Source organism: Salvia hispanica, chromosome 5 (assembly GCF_029641045.1).
Source record: "Salvia hispanica isolate PSC_SH4W2 chromosome 5, Shi_PSC_v1, whole genome shotgun sequence".
Taxonomy (NCBI): Eukaryota; Viridiplantae; Streptophyta; class Magnoliopsida; order Lamiales; family Lamiaceae; genus Salvia; species Salvia hispanica.
The window spans coordinates 1,840,255-1,864,538 of NC_142696.1; the positions used below are offsets into that span (position 1 = coordinate 1,840,255).

General features: G+C 32.2%; 2 protein-coding genes, 2 long non-coding RNA genes and 1 pseudogene across 7 annotated transcripts; 2 read left to right on the top strand and 3 right to left on the bottom strand.

The window, feature by feature from the left end:
• Window positions 1-540: 540 nt before the first annotated feature.
• LOC125190760 (nuclear transport factor 2-like) lies at window positions 541-3,789 on the bottom strand. Of its 3 annotated transcripts, none has more exons than XM_089057880.1 (9): window positions 3,573-3,789; window positions 3,364-3,420; window positions 3,142-3,279; window positions 2,610-2,889; window positions 2,284-2,528; window positions 2,026-2,179; window positions 1,802-1,923; window positions 1,620-1,685; window positions 541-1,179 (listed from the first exon to the last, which is right to left on the bottom strand). In XM_089057880.1, exons 2-9 carry the CDS (start codon window positions 3,406-3,408, stop codon window positions 823-825), a joined length of 1,407 nt encoding a protein of 468 aa, XP_088914006.1. In that variant the 5' UTR covers window positions 3,409-3,420; window positions 3,573-3,789; the 3' UTR covers window positions 541-822. The 3 variants fall into 3 exon arrangements, with proteins under 3 accessions (XP_088914006.1, XP_047944106.1, XP_047944105.1); XM_048088149.2 differs by having other exon boundaries at window positions 2,284-2,513; window positions 3,364-3,432; XM_048088148.2 differs by having other exon boundaries at window positions 3,364-3,432.
• A 2,908-nt stretch (window positions 3,790-6,697) lies between these two features.
• Window positions 6,698-8,071, bottom strand: LOC148924162 (F-box protein At5g65850-like). The gene has a single exon (XM_089057959.1). It carries the CDS (start codon window positions 7,890-7,892, stop codon window positions 6,720-6,722), a length of 1,173 nt encoding a protein of 390 aa, XP_088914085.1. The 5' UTR covers window positions 7,893-8,071; the 3' UTR covers window positions 6,698-6,719.
• Window positions 8,072-11,873: 3,802 nt separating this feature from the next.
• On the bottom strand, window positions 11,874-13,603 carry LOC125200249 (uncharacterized). Its single transcript, XR_007172702.2, has 2 exons — window positions 12,230-13,603; window positions 11,874-12,119 (listed from the first exon to the last, which is right to left on the bottom strand). It is a non-coding gene; the product is annotated as an uncharacterized LOC125200249 (long non-coding RNA).
• A 7,221-nt stretch (window positions 13,604-20,824) lies between these two features.
• LOC125190048 (uncharacterized) lies at window positions 20,825-21,964 on the top strand. Its single transcript, XR_016130492.1, has 3 exons — window positions 20,825-20,925; window positions 21,039-21,675; window positions 21,777-21,964. It is a non-coding gene; the product is annotated as an uncharacterized LOC125190048 (long non-coding RNA).
• A 1,139-nt stretch (window positions 21,965-23,103) lies between these two features.
• On the top strand, window positions 23,104-24,123 carry LOC148924163 (cyclin-C1-1-like; annotated as a pseudogene). Its single transcript, XR_016130517.1, has 4 exons — window positions 23,104-23,173; window positions 23,295-23,406; window positions 23,509-23,657; window positions 23,757-24,123. The product of XR_016130517.1 is annotated as a cyclin-C1-1-like (transcript).
• Window positions 24,124-24,284: the final 161 nt, after the last annotated feature.

Below are 24,284 nucleotides of genomic sequence, written 5' to 3' on the forward strand. Positions count from 1 at the left end.
TTTCTTGTCCTTATGTTGATATTTAATATCATATTGTTGATATTTGTAATACACAATGTTGATATAAAAAAACACTAACGAAAATTATCATATGATAACATAATGACGATATTATCCTTTTGTTGATATTTTGTCTACTATTTATTGAGATTTTGTGAACTTTAATCTCATCCACTCATTTTAAAATCCAAGGGTGAAGATTTAGTCTTGATTTTGGATTAAGGTGCTATAAGCATTAGAATAGGACCCTTAGGCCAAATTCGAAATTAGTGTTATTTTAAGGGGAAGAAAACACGTCAATACTATTGGGATATTCAAATTTTATAGCCAAGACACTAATAATACTAAAATGTTTTTCTTTCACATAATACAAATAAAACTACAACCAAATGCGGAGTATTCTTGCAATTTCATAGTAGTAATTTTCAAGTACTCATCACCTTGTAAAAATTTGATAGTAAAGTACTGAAAAAATTTGATAGTAACGTTTTTGACTTTTTGTTATTCCAAATGACACAGAATATTAAACCACCACTGTGATAAGCAACAAATAAATGGGAAACTGAATTTCATTCCAATAAATGAGCCCAGTACAAAATATTTTTAATGCTAATTCAAAAAAAAAACTAAACCTCATCCTACTCATAAAAAACTGTACCCAAGAATGCAAAAACTGAGAACAAAACCGGCAAAATAGGGACTAAGCTGTTCGACAAAATTAATTTTGATTTTTGATGATGTAAAAATTCCCTACGGATTTGAATAAAAACTAAATTAAATCCACCTAGTTGAAGCCACACACTGACTACCTACCTTCATCGCTCAAGCAGTAGCAGAAACCCGAGGAGCGACAGCGACACTATTTGTGTTGCCGTTTGGGAAGCCACCAGTGCGGTTCATGTGACTGCCACCATTGTTGCTCATGTTTTCAGACCTCTGATATCCATCGCGATTTGAGGACCTGCCACCCCTGCCACCGAACTCACCACCCCTTCCATTGAAATCACCCCTCCCGTATCCCCTCCCACCTCCGTAGTTCCCACGTCCTCTTACTCCTTCATTTCTGAATCCACCAGAACCTCTTCCTGGTTGAAATCTCCCCTTGGGATTTCCTCGAGTGTTAGTAGACCTCTTCTCCTCAACAAATGCTTTCCGTGCACCAATTGTCACGGGAGAAGCCTGAAAAATTGAGTTCATGTAAAAACCAAGTATCAAACTCGGAGATTAGCCCCCCAGCTTCATGTTGAGAGAGCTTCATATACATGACAACTGATTCTTGCATAGATTCAACGTATTGGACTCATTTCAGTGTATAAGGTGTTATATTATGTGTAAAGAAGTATTATACGGAACTGAATAAGTTCTACACATGAACTTGGTCAGAAAACACAAAGGAAGCTTCGTCAATCATATAAGCCATGTATCCACAGGTGAAGAAGTTGAGACAACATATGCAGAAAATTATTATATTACGTAAAAGTAAAAACACAAGTTCAGCTTAAAACATCCAATTCTAAGACTTGAATAGCTTGCTTCTAACAAACATAAACTACATATATGATCTAGATTAGACACATGTTTTAAGAGCTTCATGTTGCATTTGAGCATAAAATACATACCTCGAGAGCTTTTTCTACAGAACTTGCATCCTCAAATTCCACAAAGCCAAAACAAAAGGCTTGATGCTACAGCAAAAAATAGTTAGGAGTGCTATTTTGTATCTATAAAGATTGACACTCCCTTGCATGTGATGTGCCACAATTAATCGAAAACATTAGTGATTAGTCAGAAATGAACATACTCTGTTGCTCCTGACTTGAATTCCATCGGGCTTGATAGTACCGAATTTCTTGAATACTTCCTCAAGTAAGCTCTCGGTAGCATTCATAGGGAGACCCCTTATGTATATTGAGTAACCATCAGCTGCATAAATAAAGGAGGGTACATTAGAAAAATAGAAGAAAACATAATTCAAGGCTAGACAACCAGTTCTCTTAAAGGAAAATGAAAGTTAGAATATCATACCTTCACCATCTGGGTTATTTCCATTATCAACAACTTCCGAACCAGAAACAGGTCCAACAGTTGCTGGGGCAGAAGGTGGATGCACTGGCTCTACACTCATTGGTGGAGCTTTTCGAGGAGTCACTTGTGGAGGTGGGGAAGATGCAACATTTCCCTTGAGATCAAAGGATAAAGATCAGTCAGCACAGTTCAGTCAGCACTTCGACCATAATAACCACAAAACTATGAGACAAAGGATAAAGATCTCAACTTCATTACCTGTGTCCTACTTACAATAGAGGCATAAGATTTCTTTGGCAATTCTTCAATTTTGGCACTAGATTCAACAATCTTTTGGGCATCGTCTTCAACTTCATCAACGACCTCAGCCACCGAGATTTCTTCCTCAACAATTGTTGCTGGGACAGCAGATACTTCTCCTGCCACAGCTTCTCCCACAGGAGGTGCGCTATCCTCGTTGACAGGGACATGATTCTCCACAATTGTTGCTGGGACGGCAGATACTAAAACGAGTACGATTTTATCACTTCACAATCGGCAAAAAATAGGACAAGTATAAAAGTAGTAAGGTATATATAGGCAACCTAGCTCAGTAGAGGCAGGCACCACAACGTCATTGACCACAGCTGGGTTCGCAGGGACACTATCCAAATACCGAAACGTATCATTCAAAACAAAGTAACCCTTGTCCTGCGGGGCAAGGAAAAATGACTGCACAAAAGTGTAGCATGAGTTGTCCTCCGCCCTCATACAGCCAGTCACAAGAACATGAACTCCACCACTAAAGGACTCTTGAGAATCTACTGATTTAATCTCTGCTTTGAACATATTATTGTTCAGGGAAAGAATCTTCGCATTGATGGCCTGTGCAATCACATCATATCAGCACAACAGTGAACATTTTATCAAAATAATCAACATTCACTTATTGATCCAAAAATACACCTCAAATCACAATTATTTTGAGAATTCAAAAACAAATTTCGTGACTGCATCGACAAACATACACAAACATAAGATAAGACCTTTCCTTTGCCTAATGGTTCTCACAATCAATAAAAAAGTTCTAAAAAATCAAACTTCACAAACATTAAGCAGTAGAGGGAGTGGAATTACTTCCATAGTGGTGGTGATGGTCATGGTGCCATCCTCCTCTTGACGACCAAGCATACTTATGTCCTGATAAAATCGATGAGTATGCCCCGGCGATAGATGCAGAATGTGATAATACTGCGTCACAAATGCGTTCCCAACCTAGCTCAACACCAAAGAGCGGAATTAGCAATAACAACAGCAACAGAAATATAATAAAAATTCCTCAATAAAAAAAAAACTTACAACACTAGCAGTAACAAGTTGCTGAGCTACTAACGCCGCTGCCATCCTCAATCTCACCTACAAACAGCCCTAAACACATCAACATCGAATTAATCTCGCCGCAGTTGATTAAAAAAACTAACTTTACGGATCAATTCCTACCAATCAGATCAAATCACATCAAAATTCATAGAAATACGCGGGTAAAGTGTTATAGATTGTCGCCGTACCTGGAAGCAAATCGATTAGCCGCAAAGAGCAACGAGAAATAAACGGATTTCGAAACTCTCACGATTTCGAAATCCGAAAAGCCTCCGCAGCTCCGGCAACGGAATCTAGGGCTTGGACGACGTCGATGGAGGCGCGGCGGTGGATGAGAATCTCGAAGAGGCGCGAGCGCTGGCAGTGGAGAGAGAAGAAGAAGAAGAAGGGTTTCTGAAGATTTATGAATAAACTATATAAAATACGAGTTTTGGTTTATATTTGAATATTTATGAATTCTAGGTATGAATTTGAATTCTTGTAAATTTTGGAGTGACTATTTTTTAAAAATAAATTTTAATTAATATTTAAATAAATATTTAATGTTGTGATAACAATTTAGGATAATTTCTAAATAAATTTGAATTAATGTTTAAGCAAATAATTAATGGGGTGGTTACAATCAAATTCCTTTAATTCAGTTAATTTATATTTTAGCCTTAACTTTTGTATATGTACATTTTTATCTCACAACTTACATGTCATCAGGAATTGTAATGGTCACATTATTAAAAAAAATTAATAGCCAATTTTTTTAAATCAGTCATTTCACTAAAAAAACAAGTCAAAGTGTCGAACTATAAGTTAATAATAATTCTCTATCTTAAAATTTTTTATGCTTTTGAAAACCTACTTAATCTATAATTTTTTTTAAAAAAAATATCAATAATGATTCTCTATTTATTCTCATGATGACTTAAAATCCTAAGCTATTGGATTGAAAAAAAAACGTTTTATCAACTGAGTTGCGCTTCATCGTCTTCTTATTTTTGCATGTTCATTGCACGGAATGTGTTCAAATACACAATAAGTCTAATTTTTGTAATTAAAAATTAAAGATAATTTATAGTAGAAATATATAGAAATAAATAGAATATATAAGAAAAAAGTAGAGAATTCTAGAAGTGAAAAAGAATAGGATGAAAAGTTTAGAACAAATACATATGTAGTCTATATATATGTCAGTTGTAAATATTTTGTACTATATGTTAAGTTTTGGAAGTTTAGATTTTTTTAGTTTTCAAATTCAAGTAATCAAAAAGTGATATATGAAATTAGTTTTCATAAAATTAATTGAGCCGTGCATCGGACGGAAGTAGACACTAGTATATATTAATATTGTAATCAAAATTAAATTATGATTTATCTTTCGAAAAATTGCACTAATTTCGCCCTCTTTGGCTCTTTCTGTTTTAAATAAAGATAAATATTGCTAGTAAAACAATCATTATAATAAAATTCGGTCGATTTTTGGTAAATCATATTGGATTCGGAATTCAAACATTGAATCGAGAGATTTAAAAATTGAAACATAATAATTTAATAACGTTTTCAGATCTTATAGAATGAATCATAATTTGATTATTTGTGATTTAAATAACTATTAGTAGTAATTCTTTTTAATACAGTTAAATTACCTACTCTCAATTGTATGTTTGCAAATAAAGGTAACAAACTAACTTTTCTCAACAATCAACCTTGTCATGAACTTGTACTGCATTATTGTTAAAATGAAATAAAATTCAGAAACCCATATTCATATGTTGAAAGCATAATATTTTGCATTCATGGGATAAAAAAGAATACAAACTCTACCTTAACTAGAATGAAATATTTGAGACAGTTCTAGCCTCATCTCACCGCCCCAGAATCATGTATATTCTTATCATATTTTGTTTTCTTATCAAACGACCCATTGTGATATGAGGAAGACAATGTTGCAGCAACTAAGACATAACAATGTCGGATAATTAAGAGGATGATAGATTCCTCGAACTCCAAGTTTATTGAAGATAGAGTCATCATCTACAACTTCAGGGCTATTCTAATCTTCATATAATAGACGATTATGTTTGCACATCATCAACATTTTTTTCAAATGGTTATAGTGACCTTGCTTGGCATCTCTAGTAACCAATTTGAAAAGTTTAAACTCATTTTAAAGTATTATCTACTAACCAATTTGATACATCTATCATTGTTTGGTAACCATTAGTGAAATTAACCTCACATTTGAATTTAGGCTTAGTCTTGGCGTCAAGATGGTGTTTTGAAATATTACTTAGTTAACTAGTCTAACTAAGTTTATAAAAATACAAATTGCAGTAATTTAACGTCATTTTTGGTAATTTGTTTATAATATATAGACCAGCACAATTAATAATGGCCAAATGAAAAAAAATACAATTATATGCCAAGAAAGATTAGGAATATAGTGTAAACTAAAATGACGATGAAGAAAAATAAAGGCAAAACACATTATTAGGTCCTTATACTTTAGTCAAAATGTTCATTAGGTCTTTGTACAATTTTTTCGTTTCAATAAGTCCTTATACTTTTCACAATATTTTTATCAAGTCCTCGTACAATTTTTCGTTTTAGTAGGTCCTTATACTTTTATACTTTCATTAGGTCCTTGTACAATCTTTTATTTTAGGGACTTTTTTACATTTATCTTGGATAATAATCTAAATTTAATTAAACTTAATGAACTTTTTAATATTTCATTATTTAACTTAGCATAGTCTATAAATATAATATCATCCTGTTATCCAATAATCTCAATAATTGTAGAGAATAATAAAAAAATTAACCATGATGATTGAAGATTAAAATCTAAGTTTTTTTTAGAATAATTATCTGAATTTTCAATTGATTATTTATATTTATATTGAAAGATACGTTTCCCTGAATATTTATAATCATAAGATAAGTTAAATAATAAAACTAAAAGGTTCATTAAATTTAATTAAATATAAATTATTATCTAAGATAAAAGTAAAAGATATTTTAAAATAAAAAATTGTATAAGGACCTAATAAAAGTTATAATCAAAGTATAAGGACTTACTAAAACGAAAAAATTGTACGAGGATCGTGATGAAATTTATGAGAAAGGTATAAGAACCTATTAAAACCAAAAAATTGTACGAGAACCTAATGAACATTTTGATTAAAGTATAAGGACCTAATAATATATTTTGCCAAAAATAAATATATAAACAAAACTACAACCCATATATAAACTAAATAAAGTGAAAGGTTTCTTTAACTAAACAATCCATTAAAAAGTCAGCACAAGTAAATTACCGTGATGAGGATTAAAAAAAAAACTAACTAAAATGATATTACATTCTGCATACCAAAGTGTCTTTTGAGTGAGAGGAAACTTGGAGTGAGAAGAATGGAATTAATACACAAAGAATCATCACCCATCTTACCAAACAAACCAATTTTTGTAAGACTTTTCTTCTTTTTAGAGTAGTATAGAAAGTGTTCCTCATTCCATAACATCAACATGTCTCCATTCTCGTAAACATTGATAGGCTGAAGACGTTTGTGTAAACCATGACCATAATAAGGATGTTTGATGAGGACCTCTAAAAGAGGTGCTTGCCTAATGTTGACATGTACCTCGCACCAACATTTCTCGACTTCTTCATATTCCTTCAACAACCAGATAACATGATCATAGTCACAGTAATATTTTGGTTCGTCATCACAAAAACACAGACAATCCCCCAAAGTATACAACATTCCCTTGTTAAAGATAGGTCTCTTGAGACATTCAAGTGGTGGAGAGAATGTACTAAAACATTCTTTCTCAAGATCAAAGCAGCAAATATAAGGAATCTCCCTTCCATTTGAAACAAACCAGTGGAGATTGCCACTAGCAAATGCAGCAACAGAGCTGTAACAACAATCAAACGAGGGGATAACACCTTCAACGGGTCTCCACGAAGATCCCGATTCAAGAGTGTATACATGACATCCGTCATAGTTAGGGTTAAGATATACAACCTTATGTTGTCCGCTTATTCTGCTCACTCCAATTCCATAACAATCTTCTCGAGGGCGAGTAAGATGGCCACGGAGCTCAACAAATTCACGGGTGATAGGATTACACACATAAAGATGATTACGAAATGGATTTTTCAGAAGAAGTAGACCGTTGGCAGAACCCTGTATTGTTGATGCTTGGGAGAAATCAAACATGGTGATTGAATACTGCTTGTGCTTGTGCTTAAGCTTCTCTTCCAATTTAAAAACATTGAACCAATTTGAATTTGTAGACGGTATCGAGACCACTAGGGAAGGGGAGGATTTAGAAAGATGGGACTTGTTAAAATAGTGAGTCTCAATGAGATTGAGCCATGATTTGCAAACACATTTGCAAGTTGCAATGTCATCAAGAGGGAGTCTCAATAGGATAACGGTGAGGATATCTGATGGTAGATATTTGAAGAAATTTTGCTTGATTCTTCCATGAATTGAGCCTTTGGAGATCATATTCTAACTTTGTACCTAAACAATAAACTATACATAAGCCGCCTAGATTACTAAAAACTAACACAGTCTTGCAAGTAGTATGAAAAAAAATCAGAGATTATACAGATAAGCTTGCCATAGATTACACACCAAAAAAAACTTTTCCATGAATTATAGTTGTAAAAGACAACACATGAAATCGTTTCTTTCTGTATAAAACTTTACGTGATTAAACTGGAAATTCACACCAACTCTCTTTTTCTTATCCACAGCAAATTCACACCACCTCGAATTTGGGCTCTCCCATGGTATTGGTGTCCTATTTATAAGATTAATGACTTGCCTTATACTCATCTAAATAGGATTTATGATTTCACAGAGAGATTCCTAATCGCGTTGATTTTATTCATAAAAAACTAACCTCAAAAACACACAGAGATTGGGAGTAGGGTGACTAAAAAACCTTATAGTTTAAATAGAAGTACAATTAAGCTTTTCTATAATTCAAAAGCAGAAGTCATTGTCATAAATATTGGATCTTGGAAATAAGTGTAGAATGAGAGGAGATTACCTTGAGAACTAAACTTGAAATTGGGAGCGGCGCCAAAAAATAGATTGTGGTAGTATTATATATAGTACTAAGTAGTATTATTTTCCATGAAAAAATAAATTGGGACCCGGAACCGTCGCATATCCGACCCGACATAACATATATGAAAAACAACCTTTCCAAAATCAAGTTATGCTTTCAGCATCAAAATTAGGAAACATTCCAAGTGAGTAATACCCTTACTTTATAAATAGGACCAATCAGTTCTATTAAAATTATTTTTGTTATTAATTATATTGTTTATTTACTAAATTATCGCTGTTATAAATCTACCTGTAACAAATCAATTATCCAATCTTATAAACGTACAAATTAAAGTCTTGAAGCAATGGAATGGGAAATGATGTTTTGTAATTTTATATTCCTTTGTACGTATTTTATTTTTAATTAAATTTCTAAGTTGTTCATATACATTATTAATTACTCCTACATTCATAAAACAGATTATTTATTTATAAGAGTACTAATTTTGGAACCTTAACTGTATACGATTACTTTCAAAAATACAAATTTAAAAGATTATATATGTTACTTTCCAAAATACATGGAGTAGTATTTTAATAAGGTATATACCTTTACTTTCCATATTTCAATTTACTTTTAAAGAGATAGTAAAATATTAGTTATATCTATAAAATGTTAATTAAATGAGTTGAAAAAGTATATTTGATTATTTTTTATCGGGGTTCAAAAAATAAAAGAATTTAAAGAATTTTAAATTTGATGCATATGATATATTGTTACTAATTAAGTTTATAATTTTGATTTTAAGAATTTTATAATTTTGATTTAATTCTTTATATTTTTCTTTTCTGTAAATTCTTAATTTTTAGAACATTACATTAAACCTTAATTAAAAAAATTATCACATGTTCTTAACTCATCTATCAAATTATCTTAAAATATATAGTTAATATTTCTATTTTTGTTGTTCTTAACCCAATTCAATATATCATGTACAAAATTAAAATTTAATATAAAATATATTAATACTAATTAGGTTATGATATTTATATTTAAGAATTTCATACTTTTGATAGTAATTCTTTACGTTTCAAAATTTTAATTTATTTAAATTCTAAATTTTTAAACATTGCAATTGTACTTTAATAAAAATAATAATTACATATTCTTAATTCATCTCTTCCATACTAATTTAAAGCTATATATTAATATTTTATCCTTTTACTTATTATATGTCCTAGCTTAATTCACTACTGTATCATGCAGCAAACTAAAATTTGAGATATCTATATAATCTATATAAATATATAAAGCCAGAGTACATGGCAAGGAAATTTTTCCGCCCACTTTCATAACATATTGATAACTAATTATAAAATTGTATTAGCATATAATATACACTATTAATATATGACTTATTTGATATAGAGAATAAAAGATGTCAATTTGTCAAATCACACTCTTTTTGTCCATTGGGTAAAGCAAGATCAAGTGGTCTCTTTCTCAATTTTTTTTATTGACCAATGGGATTATGCCATTTGTTATAATCTCATTAGTCAATAAATATTTTATTTATTATTCAAATATCTTTTATATATTAAATTAAATATATATAAAAATTATACCAAAATTCATATTTTTTCATCCTCTACAAATTGAGATCACATTTGCTATAGTTCTATTAAAAAAATATATCTATTTTTCTCTACGTATAATCTTTCTTCTATATTATAATTTCTCTTTTTTTTAAAGAATTTATTCACCATGGATGATGAGAATGAAATGTTCTCTAATTCCCAAAATTTAAATTATTCCAAGATTATTTGTATTTTATATTGCAACTTATGACTTTTATTTATTTGTTTTAATTTATTTTGTCATTTCTTTATAATAATTCCCTATCTATACATACATAAAAGCGAAATACCAAACAATCCATTTTCCCACTCAGTTTCATGAAATTTTTTTTGACTATATTATATAAGTCTTTTAGTATATATTATAGAAATTTATTATAAGATGTATGATATGATAGATGCATGTGAAGGGTGTAATTGACATGAGTAATAAGATGTTACTCCATAAAATCAATGATCAATGAAGAAATCAATGTAATAAATGACACAATCTCATTGGTTGATAAATATTTTTTTAAAATTTATATATCTTCTCTATATTATATTAAAAAATTATAAAAGTTATACTAAAATTCATAATATTTCATCATCTATAAATAGAGACCACATTTGTTATAGTTTTGATAAAAAAAAATCTTTTTTTTCTTCTCGTATAACCCTTCTTATTTGGTAGTATAATTTTTTTGTCTTCTTTGTTGTTCACTATGAATAATTATGGAATATAATCAATACAATCTATATCTATATCTATATCTATATCTATATCTTTATCTTTACTACCATAAAAGCAATGAATTTTTTGTGGGAAACAACGAGAGTTTCCGCCAAACTGACCGAAGAGATTTATCTATTTTAATTTATTTATTTTAAAAATTACATGCTTCAAACCAAAGGTTAATAAATAACCTCCAAGAATTGTTTCTTTTACCTGCTGAATCCAGCAGCTAATGGCATGAACTCTGAAAAAAAGCAAAGTTGATTAGCCTCTATACTAACAATCAATCAAATCGTTCTTACATAAAGAAACTCTCTCATGTTGAGCTTTGGTGGGAATTCTCAAATTGGGATCCTCTCTAATGCAAGGTTTTTTGAGAGCCAAAATCATTTTCTGAGATAAAAAAAGTTGAAAATAACCCCGCATGTTTTTCTATATATAAACACTTGCATAGACACAGATTCATACACAATCATTTTTCTTCTCTTTCATCTTTTTTCTACCGATTATTTCCTTCTCTCTAAATCTTCTTTCTTTTTATTATTGAGCTATTGAACGATTATATTTTTGTAAATATTGCAAGTGAATTTATCGGCATAAGAGGTTAGCGTTAATTTTCTTCTCTCTAAACCATCTTTATTTCTATTGTTGATCTACTGTACTTTTTTGGGCATATATTGCAGGTGAATTCCTGAAGAGGTTAGCGTCATCTTTCTTATCTCTAAATATCTTTTTGTTTATGGTTGATCTACTGATCGTATTTATGTTTGATTATTTTGCAGTGGAATTGATCGCCATGAGAAATGAAAAGCTCTGTAAACTGGTTTTGCAATCATGAATCTTCTACTATCTACTTTTGCTTCCGATTTATAAAACTAATCATTTTTATGCTTTTGCAGGTATTGTAGGTTAAATGATACGAATGACAGGAAAAGCAATATGAACTGGTTTGTTTACTTAAATCTCATATTATCTAAATTTCTTCTGTTTTAATGTAATACCCGCCCATTTTATTATCTTTTCGTTATGTTTAATGCCGAACTAGAGATTTAATTAATCTATACGATCATCTCACGTATGGAAAAAATTTTCTTTGAAGAAAATACGGGATACTACACTACTACATATACTCTTGAATGGACCAAAAGCTTAAGGAAATAAAGTCTAATATGGCTTGCACTCTGTGCTTCTTCTCCCGAGCCCACGTCGCACTCCACCGCGCCCCTATCCGCACAGCCGTCGAGCCAGGCAGCGAGCACGAAGGCCCGAGGCAGCGAGCCGTCTCGGACAGCAGCTTGACAGCCGAGGACTTGCAGATTCTCCTGCAAAGTAAAAACAAATATTAGTTCTAAGAGAACAAAGGAAATTAATGAAAGCTTTAATTGTGGGAAAGGAGACAACTCTTTTTTTTTGCTAGAGGACCAAGACTTACCCAAAAGGGTAAGCCAATGTCTGCCTTCCACCCTTTTTCCAGGGGCCTCTGCAACTCCACCTTGTACCACTACGAAACCAAACAGAGATCATTAATTTGGGAATACTTGGATGCAGGCATAAAACCAAAGTTTCTTAACTAAAAGTGGCAAGGAATAAAAAAAAGAGAGATTTGCTGCAAGAAGAAAACAAGGCAATACAACAGCTTCAATTAAGGTCTCACGAGTACACACTCTGTCTATTTAAAGACCCTCCACACCGCCTATGAATTCCTTCACACACACAACAAATCCAGCAAATTTCTTTGAGAAAATTAGAGAGTGAAATTCTGGGAAAAGAGGGCAGTGAGCGAGCTAAGATCAGGAGCACTCCATCCCTCCTTTTGGTCCCTTTCACCACAACAGGTAAATCATCAACACCCTCCATGTCACTCCTTTTCATCCATGTAAACACCACCATACCCTTTGCATCATATAGAACAGTCACAAGAGTAATTTCCAGAACTTAGAATCTAGAAGCATGATCACTTAGGAAGTCATAGAAATAACATCAATAGCCAAAGATATGATCTTTATGAGCCAATGCCTTAGCCAAACTATTACAGTCAGGAGGGAATAGTGTAGCATATCTATGTAAAGATTCATTCCAGTTTAGCTAATTTTTCTGCCAAGAATCACAACATAAAGCTTCTGCTACAAACCAATTAAATGGACACAATAATCGAACTCTCACAAGATCAAAGCTTGAACATCACCAATAGTCATGAATCGATTCTACATAGCTTTGCCAAATAAAACCCGCGAAACAAGCTAAGTAATAGAAGACAGAAAACTTAGCTTAGAGAGAGGTTGTCCGTCGGTGGCGCGATGTCGACGGAGGGCTCGCCGATAGGCTGAGAACCCCATAGTGGCGGGCTGAACCGCAAGCGCGCGGCGCTGCTGAACGCCGGGGAACAACCGGCGATGACTCTCCGTCGCGAGGAAAGGAGCGGCGGCAGTGGTGCTCGCCGAGAGCGGAAATTTGGCGAGGAGCTGCCTCGGAGACCGCCGACGACGGCGAGGCCACGAGGGCAACAGCGGCGGCGGTGGTCTGCGAAGTGGACCGAGCTGCATCTGCCCCAGCCGGAGACGCCGCGACGGTGCTGAATCGCCGTGAAGGGACGGGCGGTGAGACGACGGAGAAACCGAGAACCCTTTCCATGGTTTCAGCGGTGAGAGGAGAGAGAGAATCAGGGGAGGAGGGAGTATACTCCGGCGGAGTCCGGCGAGGAAACGTGAGGAAGAAGAGAGTGGAGCCGCCGATTTTCTCTTCCAATTTAGGGTTTTGATTTGGGGAAAATGAGAGTTTGAGAGAGAAAGGCCGATAGCTTTTGAGAGGAGGGAGTATTTGGGCCTTTTCTTCTCCTTTTTTTTGGGCTTCTTCTTCTTCTGGGCCTCTTTTAATTAAATGTATGGGCTAAGGTTTTATTCTAAGGAATGGACTAATTCTCTAATAACCTAAGAAGTTGGGGCTAATAATTAAAATAAAATGGGAGTTGGCTCTAGCCTAATTAAATCATGAGCCCACCTATGTTGCTCAATCAAATAATTGAGGTTAAGTAAGGGTCCGCTATTTTGTTTCCACGATGATAAATTTAATTCCCGGACTTTAGTATTAGCGCTCGAATAATTTATGGTACGAAATGATGAATAGACCTCGAGCCTATTTTAGTGCTTGAATAAAATATATATGAGGTAACGCTCTTTCGGTAACCGAATAATTGGTAGACCTCCACACCAAACTAAACCGCAAGATTTATTTAGTGCTCAAGGACTTTTTATGAATTAAGGAAAAGGAATAAAATGACCACGCACTTAGGATGCATCCATGTTTAAGCTTAATGGATATCTCAAAATCTAATTAAGTATTATTTTATTTCCTAAAGGGACGTCTTCACACGTCGTCTAAGGCCAAGTTAAAGAACCTACGGATTGAGATTTTTCTTTGAGGTGGGCATTTCTTTCAAAACGTGATTTCAGTATGAAAATGTGAATCTTTGCTCAAGTATGTTGTCATGCCATGTTTTGTTTTATGATTACCTATCTGCTTGGCTATGCCAATTTAAGTTAAATCGAATTCGGGTCCCAGTAGGGCCGCAAACCCTACTCGGACTAGTGTACACATAAGGGGACCGTGAGCTAACATAGGAGTTGGCCGGTCCAGTGACCGTCGTGGAATGTGGCCACATTCCCGGTTCACACAATGTTCAGATATGGTATATCTATGTTACGAGATTGCGCAATCAAAATCTTTATGAAAGAAAAAGTATTTAGTGACTCGGGCCTTTTTAACAAAAACCCCGCGATCACTCAGCTGTGGCTTGACAATTAATAATAGAACTGTTTTTGGCAATGTGCTCACTGAGTATATCAAATACTCAGCCCTGCATGTTATTTTCAAATGTGCAGGTTGAACGTGGACGAGAAGGCGAAGGTGTTGGGAACGATCCTTAAATAAGTAGATAGGTAGCCCAAGGTAGTATGTCTCCATACATACTACTTTGTCTTGGACTTTTCCGCTGCATTAGGATTTTGTACTAGGAACTTATGAACCTAGACCACACTCTGACTTATATATTGGCCTTGATTCACTTTCGCCTATGAGACTAATGTCCCATATTCAATTTATCAATCATGTTTATCCCATTTCATTATTTCTAAAGTGCTATTTAGTCATGTATAGATGCACTCACTACCACCAGTATGTGGTCGTGACATTTATTTTTTGTTTGATAATTATATTATTAGTTAATTTATTTATTGTCTTGCTTTTACTTTTTTTTTCTATCTATTACTCCACTTACATATTTCATCCTACCTACAATATAAAAATGATATTATATCCTATATTAACAATTTATATTCTTCAGAGTTTTCCAGGTAGTTTGTTCTCACAGAAAGCTTCTTGGCATCATTCACATGATCGAAAAGAAGAGCATCATTTACACAGTTGTCTTTAAGCCAGCAGTCCGTAGAAGAAAATTATGATTTATTCAATGAGTAGCATAATCTGCTGCTAGCCTGCTATGAAATTCTATTTCAGAATTTGTATATATATCACAACTGAATGATCTAATCATATTATATCCACTTACCCGTGTTGAGATTTATATATTGAGTAAATTGAAAAGAAAATTAAGTGTTTTGTGCCATCAATTGCATTAATTACTGATTGACTGATTTTTCAACTTTTCATTGATAAAATAAATTATACCATATGGAATGGAATATTTATTTAGCTTTATTGAAAGATGATTTGATTTGAGAGCAGGAACATTAATTAGTGAATGATGTTTTTGCAAAGTGTAATTACTTATCAATCCCCAAATGCATTAAATGCTGATTGACAAGTTTTTGGGAAAAAAAAAATATTATTTTAGTAAATGACACAAGTTAGTCACATTTTCTATTGTCAAAATTTCTATTCATAAATTCGGATATATTTATTTTAATATTCATAAATTTGGTTTTATTTAATGTTTATTAATTTGAATTTATAAGCATGTGTATTGAAAACTTACTTTGCATTTGCTGTTACTCATTAATAAATTTTATAGTCTCAAATTTAATATGTTTGCATGTATCGATCAATACAAATTTAGATTTTGCATGATGCATGCAATCATATCATATTTATTTTCCCAAAAGTTACTCAATGATGTGATTGCATTAGTAATTATGAATTTGTTGCATAAGTACTTCAGAATAAAATATATAGTTCTAAAATATTAGCATGCACTATATATCAATTTACCATAAATCATTCAGTACATGAAAATATAAGCATATACTCCCCGTTCTCAGAATAATATATGTGCTTTTTATTCTGAAATCCCAGAATGATGAATCAAGAGCTGATGTACTCTATACATCTATCTATATATACATATATAAAAGTCAAAGTTGTGATAATTTTTGTTTTCCTACTCAGTTTTAGGAATTTTTTTGAGTAAATTGTATAAATCTTTTAGCATGTATTATAGAAATTTAATTTAAGATGCATGACATGATAGGTTGTTATTGAACAATACACATACAAAATAAGAAGATGTGTTATTGATGTGATTAACAAGATGCTACTCCATAAACCAATAATCAATAAATAAATCAATAAATTAATATAACAAATGGCACAATCTCTTGATAAATACTTTTTTAAATTTCCATTTATCTTTTATTTATTATATTAAACAATAATAAAAATTATACCAAAATTCATAATTTTTCATCATCTATAAATAGAGACCGCATTTGCTATATTTTTTTTATTAAAAAAATACTCCTCTATTCTCCCCATATAATTCTTCTTCTTTGGTTGTAGTTTTATTTGTTGTTCACAATTAATATTACTAATTTTCATAGTATGTTTTGAGGACCAATAATGTATTTTCAATTTCGCATTTCAATTATTATGTTGTTTATTATTTATTTTATAATTTTTAGTTTATTATTTATGGTATTTTTTTATCAATTCAATGATAAATATTTCATGTAATAATATTATTATAAAAAAATAATAAAAATAAATATATAATGGTGTGGTTGAATAGGCACTAATAAATCATAAAAAAGGTATAGTTGAGTTGGATGAACATAAAGCATATCTTAAAATATTATAATCATTCTTTAGGATTCTCTTATACATATATGATGCAAAAAGTAAATTATCCATTATAAGAAATAAAAGCTTGATTGATTGAATGATTTACAATCAATCAAAGATAATAAAAAAGTCCAAAAGTTATATTAATTATATAGCTTCTTTAAGAAGTTTTGCACAAAACCTAAATAAAAGGCAAATGTATACATTGAGACAATCTTTATAGATTTTTTAACATGTGAGATAGAAATAAACCATTGGTTAATGACATAAAAAGGATTAAAACACATGGTTGAATACATTTTTGCATATTTTCAATTCTACATACTTCATATTAATGGTTTTAAGAAATATAAATGCAGTTAAAATACAATTGAAAAAAATCATACAATTCTTTTTTGCAAATTGGTGGAAAGTCTTTTTGATTTTCTCCCAAAACTTTCTCCGAAAATAACTGTTGCTTTATATGTTCATAAATTATAGATTATTAATTATAGATCACATATAGATATATTATAAATTATAGATTACAGATTAGCAAGAAACTTATAATGATCTTTTTAATTGTTTTTTCAAAATTGCATTTATATTTCTTAAACCATTAGTCAATAAAATTATTTTAAAGAAACTACATTTATATATAGCTCATAAAAAAATATGAATGATGATGATAAATGGATGTCAACCAATGGAGTACATAAAGCTGCAAATCAATTTATAGAGGATAAAAAAATATGAATTTTGGGCGGGATGTCCAAAATTAATGTGTTTCAAAGTAACATATTCCATTCGTCTTAAGATAAGCGAATCATATTCTCTTTTTGGGCGGGATGTCCCACTATAAATGAGTCATTTTCCTCTTTAGTAAATCTATCTCTTATTTTATTCTCCACCTACTTTATATGGAATTAAAAAACTTTTTTCAGTTAAAAATACTTATATATACATGGAACCGCACATCGCGCGGGTGGAAAACTAGTATTGATACTAATGGAGTTTACTGTTTGAATTTACGAACTTCAATTTTAACTCTTTATTTTTAAAATTTTCATTTCTTCAACTTCTTAGTTTTTACAACGTTATGTTGAACCTCAATAAAAAATATGTTCTTAACTCATCTATTAGTATTATAAATATAGACTGTAGTATTTAAAATTTCTTTCTTTTTTTATAAAGTGGAGTATTAGGTTTCTTAGTTCAATTTACTATAATATGCAACAAACTAAAATTCAATACCCTAAATTGAGTTTCCAGTTTTAATTTTTTAAAAATTTCGTAGTTCTAATTTGAATATGTTACCTTTCAAAAGATTAATTTCTATAAATTCTCAATTTTTGAAACATTACAGTCGAACATCGATAAAAAAAAAAAACCATATGTTCATAACTCATGTAAATAATATAGTGTTTTAAAGTTATATATAGTAAATATTTTAACTTTTTTCATAAAATATTAGAGTTCAAGCTCGATTCACGATATGATTTAACAAATTAGAATTTGAGATATGTTATTGTAATCCTAATTGAATATATAATATTATTTTAAATATTTTCATAAACTTTCATGTTTTATCTTTATTTTTTAAAATTTTAAATTCATTAAATTATTATTTTTTGGGACGCTATAGTTGAACCTTGATATAAAAAAAATCACATATTTTTAACTCTTTTATTTTATATTTGAAGCTACATATTTAATTTTAATACTTTAATTTTTAATTTTAATATTATTAAATTCTTATTTTTTAGAATTTTACAGGCAAATTCTATTAGAAAATAATTACATATTCCTAACTTGTCCACTTAATATTTTAAAAATTAATATTAAATATCTTTTTATTTAAATACCTTAGCTTAATTTACTCGACATTCCAAATTGCTAGTTTTCTTGTTAAACTCTTAACTTTTGGAATAGCTTTAATATTTTAAATTTATATATTTTCTATGTATCTGTTTGCTTCCTAACTCATTTTAGTTTAACATGAAAGAAATTAAAATTGAAAACAATTATGATTCAAAGATACCAACAATTCAGTTTACCATTTTGATTTAAGGAATTAACCAATACCGAGTTATTCCAATATCAAGCGTCTATTCAAGTTCTTAGAGTATGACCCGATTCGAAGAGATATTCTCGGACCACCTCCAACCATACACCAAATCCCATTTTTGGTGTAAAAATGTGCTCCAACCATACTCCATACTCATACCCATTTTTGGGTTTTTTAATCAAACAACACCAAATTTGAAGTGAACACCAAAATTGAGTATGAACTGCAAAAAAGTTTTAAATATTGCATAATAGTCCTTATTATTATTTTGATAGTTGAATCAGCCGGCGGCCAATTTGTATACTGTCAATTTGTGTACTAGTACAGTAGTACTTGATAATTGATTCAAACTATCAGCCACATAATTTAGACACAATTTGTTCATGGAATTTACATATATTTTTCTAATCAAAATAATTAAATAGAAATTAGCAAGCTGACTATATTATAATAAATTATGTTTTTTTACAAATAATAACTAAATAGGAATGAATATTGCAGAAAAAATCTTGTTATTATTTCAAGAGTATATGACTTGATATGACACAATAAGAAATAAAAGTGCTTATCTGGAACTTCAAAATACGCTAGTTGATCATTTGTGGGAACAATACACAAATTTCGAGTCTTGAATTTTAGCTATTTTTTATGTTTATCGTGATATGTTTTATGCAATTGCGATATATTTAAATGAGTTTCAATTTATATTTTGAATTTTATTATTGCAAGTTTAGTGTATTTAATTTTAAAAGTAGTGTAATTTTTTAATATAAAATATATTTAATACATAAATATATTAATAAAAAAAATAATTATTTAAGTTACATAAATTATTGATAAAATATTATGGGATTAATATGTAATTTAAGTAAATATGTAGGTATAATTGAAAAGGTATAAAAAGAATATAAATATGGAATATTCTTTTGGGTTTGAGTTTGGAGTAAATGATTGGAGTAAAACTACTTTTTGGTGTGACCCAAACTCAAAAATGAGTTTGAGTTTGGTGTAAATGGTTGGAGATGGCCTCAACGCAGAACCAATCCCATCGGTGGAGACGGCCTACGGCTGGTTGTAGAGAGAAGCAGCACGGCGGCGCATTATGTCGTCATCCCTCCAGCCGGCCGTAGGAGTCAACGGCGAAATCGCCGGTTTGTCATCTAGGGAAATCGGGTACGGTCCACCACGACTCTGCAGAAGAATAATACATGGGTAAAAAACAAGCTACCTAAAGGAGTTCGAACAGTGGGATGTAGATGGGTCTTCACCATCAAGAGGAGGCCTGATGGTTCCATAGATCGCTACAAAGCCCGGTTAGTAGCAAAAGGGTACACCCTGACCTACAGAGTTGATTATGCAGAGACCTTCTCACCAGTGGCGAAGATCAACACTATGAGAGTTCTATTTTCCATCGCTGCTAAAAAGGACTGGCCACTTCATCAGTTCGATGTTACAAATGCCTTCCTGCATGGAGAATTGCCAAAATTGGTGTACATGGAGCCACCACCAGGGTTCACCAAAGAGTTTCAAGGAAAGGTGTGTCAGTTGAAGCGAACCTTATATGAGTTGAAACAATCTCCGAGGACATAGTCTGGAAGATTTACAAATGTAATGAAGAAGTATGATTACCAACAGAGTAACTCTGATCACACTATGTTTCTGAAGAAAAAGGACGGAAAGATCACATATCTGATCATATATCCAAGTTTCTCAACTTCTCAATTTTGTCCTAAACTATGTAATAGTTGCATCAGCTCAATGATTTACTTCTAGTTTTATGTAAAAAACATTTTAAAAAGATATCTACTATGAGTACGTTTTATAACATGTCATGTCATGTCATGCCACGATTAATTTCAACTCCGTATAATAATAAAATAAATTAAAAAAGAAAATTTAGACACAGCTTAAATGCGTAGAATTTCCCTCATTTATAACGTTTGTGGAGGGAGTATTTGAAGCTCATAATTCAATTCCATGGCTGCCAATTTCTGGATTTCGTCTCACTAGTAAGTCTTCAAGCTGCTTTTCCGCTTTCTTTTTATTTCTGGTTTTTTAAAAGTACAATTAATTTGTCTGATTCCTCACCAATTATTTTCTGGATTTGATTGTGGAATAACAGCAAGCAGCTTCTCGACGCCGCAGAGGTGAATGTGGTGCATCAATTGGACAAGGAAAGGGAAATCACTGCTGAAGATTGCAAGCTCATCAAATTTCACCTCATTTGCTTAAATTGAGTTTGTGTTAATAGAAAAACAGAAGTGGCTTAAGTTTGAGTTTCGCGATTCTTGATAGTTAGATGTGTAGGGAAAATGTTTATGCTCTTAGCTGCAATTTTTGTGTGATATATATCATATTATCATAGCCATTGAGCGTTTACGTACATCACCTCTTTTGCTTTCTATGGACTATGTTAGTGGAAAAACTGAAATGGCTTATGTTTGACGTTCGCAGTTCTTGATTGTAAGGTTAAATAGTGTGTTTCTTCTCTCCGGAACTCGCATCCCTTTAGGACTAGCTTCTAAGTATATTCTTCCAATGGAAAGTAATGTTCTGTTTGTAACCGGGCTCTTTGTATTTTCCATTTTAGAACACCGATGCACCTGTGTTCCTCATAACCTTTCCGTTTAGATGCTTCTGCATGATTATATTGCTGCATTTTTTTCGCGCTTCCATCCCTTCGATAGATCCTTCATGTTAATTTAACTTCTCAGGGTCGCAGCTACGGCCATTACATACATGAGACGTCTCTATACCAGGTACAATGTCTCTATGTGGTGATAATTGATTTTCACTTGATATTCTCACTCTTATATGGTAAGTAGAACTTGAGCAAATTGGATACTTCTTTTGGTTTCAGGAAAAGTATGACAGAATATGACCTGTACCTGGTTGCTTCGACCTGCTTGTACTTAGCAGCTAAAGCCGAAGAAAGCACAGTGCATGCCAAACTTGTTGCTTTTCAAATCACGGAAGATCCAAGTAAACATATTCCGATGTAGATTTCCCACTAGGTGCAGTTATGTTCTTTATTTTGAGTGATAATGGGCTAGAGAAAGGTTTTGCAGGTGATGTGAAGTACTTTAAAGAGATACACAAGATGGAAATGGAAATCTTGGAAGCCCTCAACTATTATTTACTTGTATTCCATCCTTATTGATCAATGACTCAGTACGTTCATATTCTTGGGAACCAATTTTTACATGAGAACTACTAAATCATTTCTGAAACTTCTCATGTTCTGCATTCTAATAGACACCTTGCGATTTTCAGGTTTCTTCAGGATGCTGGCGTGAGTAATTTGACAGAACAAACTATGTAATCGTTACCTTCCCATTTAACTCGGCTTTCGATGGATTTTGTGTTAATGAAAAAACTGAAATGGCTTATGTTTGAGGTTTGCGGTTCTTGATTGTTAGATGTATAAGGCGAATGCTTATGCTCTTAGCTGCAATTTGTGTGTGATATATATCATATTATCATAGCCATTGAGTCTTTTGGTACGTCACGACTTTTGCTTTCTATGGACTGTGTTGACGGAAAAACTGAAATAGCTTATGTTTGAGGTTTGCGGTTTTTGATTGTTAGGTTAAAATGTTAAATGGTGTGTTTCTTCTCTCCGGGGCATTCAAGTTTGCAAACCTTAGCTCCAATTTGTGTCTGATATATCATATTATCGCAGGCATTGAGCCCTTTGGTACATCACTTATTTTGCTTTCTATGGACGAAGAAAATATTTATGTGTGTTAATGGAAAACTGAAATGGTATAGCATAACAAGTTTTTTATCCTTAGCTTTTACTCGCATCCCTTTAGGGCTAGCTTCTATACTGTTCCAATGGGAAGTAATGTTCTGTTTGTAGCCGGGGTTCTTTGTACTCTCCATTTTAGAACACTGATGCACCCTCATTAATTTTCCATTGAAGTGCTTCTGCATGATTACATTGCTGCATTTTTTTCGCACTTCCATCCATTTGATAGATCCTTTTTGTTAATTTAACTTCTCAGGGTCGTAGCTATGGCCATCACATTCATGAGGCGTCTCTATACCAGGTACGATGCCTCTATAAGGTGATAATTGATTTTTGCTTGATATTCTCACTTTTCTGTGATAGAACTTAAGCAAATTGGTTATTGTATCAGTTCATTTAGGAGAAGCGAACGAGAAGCTATTTTGGTTTCAGAAGTATGACGGAATATAATCTCCGCCTGGTTGCGGCGACCTGCTTATACTTGGCAGCTAAAGCCGAAGAAAGCAGTGTGCATTCCAGACTTCTTGCTATTCACATCACGAAAGATCTAACTAAACATATCCTGATGTAGATTTCCTGTTAGATTCAGTTATGTTCTTTGTTTGAGTGATAACTGGCAAGAGTAAGCTTTTGCAGAAGATGAGAAGTACTTTAAAGAGATACACAAGATGGAAATGACAATCTTAGAAGCTCTCAACTATTATTTACTTGTATTCCATCCTTATCGATCACTGACTAAGTAAGTTTATATTATTGGGAACCAATTTTTACATGAAAACTGCTAAATCATTTCCAAATCTTCTCATGCTCGGTATCCTAATAGTCACCTTGCGATTTTCAGGTTGCTTAAAGATGCTGGCGTGAGTGATTTGACAGAACAAGATGGATCTGATTCTTGTTCATCCTCCTCACTTGATCGCGTTAGCCTGCAAGCGTCATGATAAAGAAATCACGGCTTGGTTTGAAGAGCTTCATGTTGACATGAACGTGGTAGGCCATCCTATCCAAGCTACTTGCAAAATCAAAACCAACCAAATTTGTTCTTACAAATAGTTTTGATTTGTCTCACTGCCATGCTATATTTGGCAGGTGCAAAGCATTGCCATGGAGATTTTAGATTTCTATGACAGCTACGAAGTGATGTCAGAAGACCTCAGGATTAGTGCAGTTTTGAACAAGCTACAATGATCAACTATGTCTTCATAGTAAACAGCAGAAACACGATAGCAGATAGCAAAACGGCTTCCACAATAGCAAAATCAGAGCCTTAAAGCTGGCACAGTAATCTTGATGTAGTTGCAATATCGTAACATTTCATTTTTTTTTAAATCTAAATAGGCATCACTTTTACATGTTTGTATTCAAACAAAAGTTGAAAACTGGTATAGTAATCTTGTTGATGTAGCAAAATTAAGGAGGAATCTTGATTCTCAACTTTGTTACTATTCAAAATTGCACCGGGTTTTGCTGTTTCTAATTCGTCCCCTTCTTAGCTAGCTTAGTTAACCTCATATTTGAATTTAGGCTTAGTCTTGGCGTCAAGATGGTGTTTTGAAGTATCTTTTTTGAAGTACTATTACTTAGTTAACTAGTCTAACTAAGATGACAAAATACAAA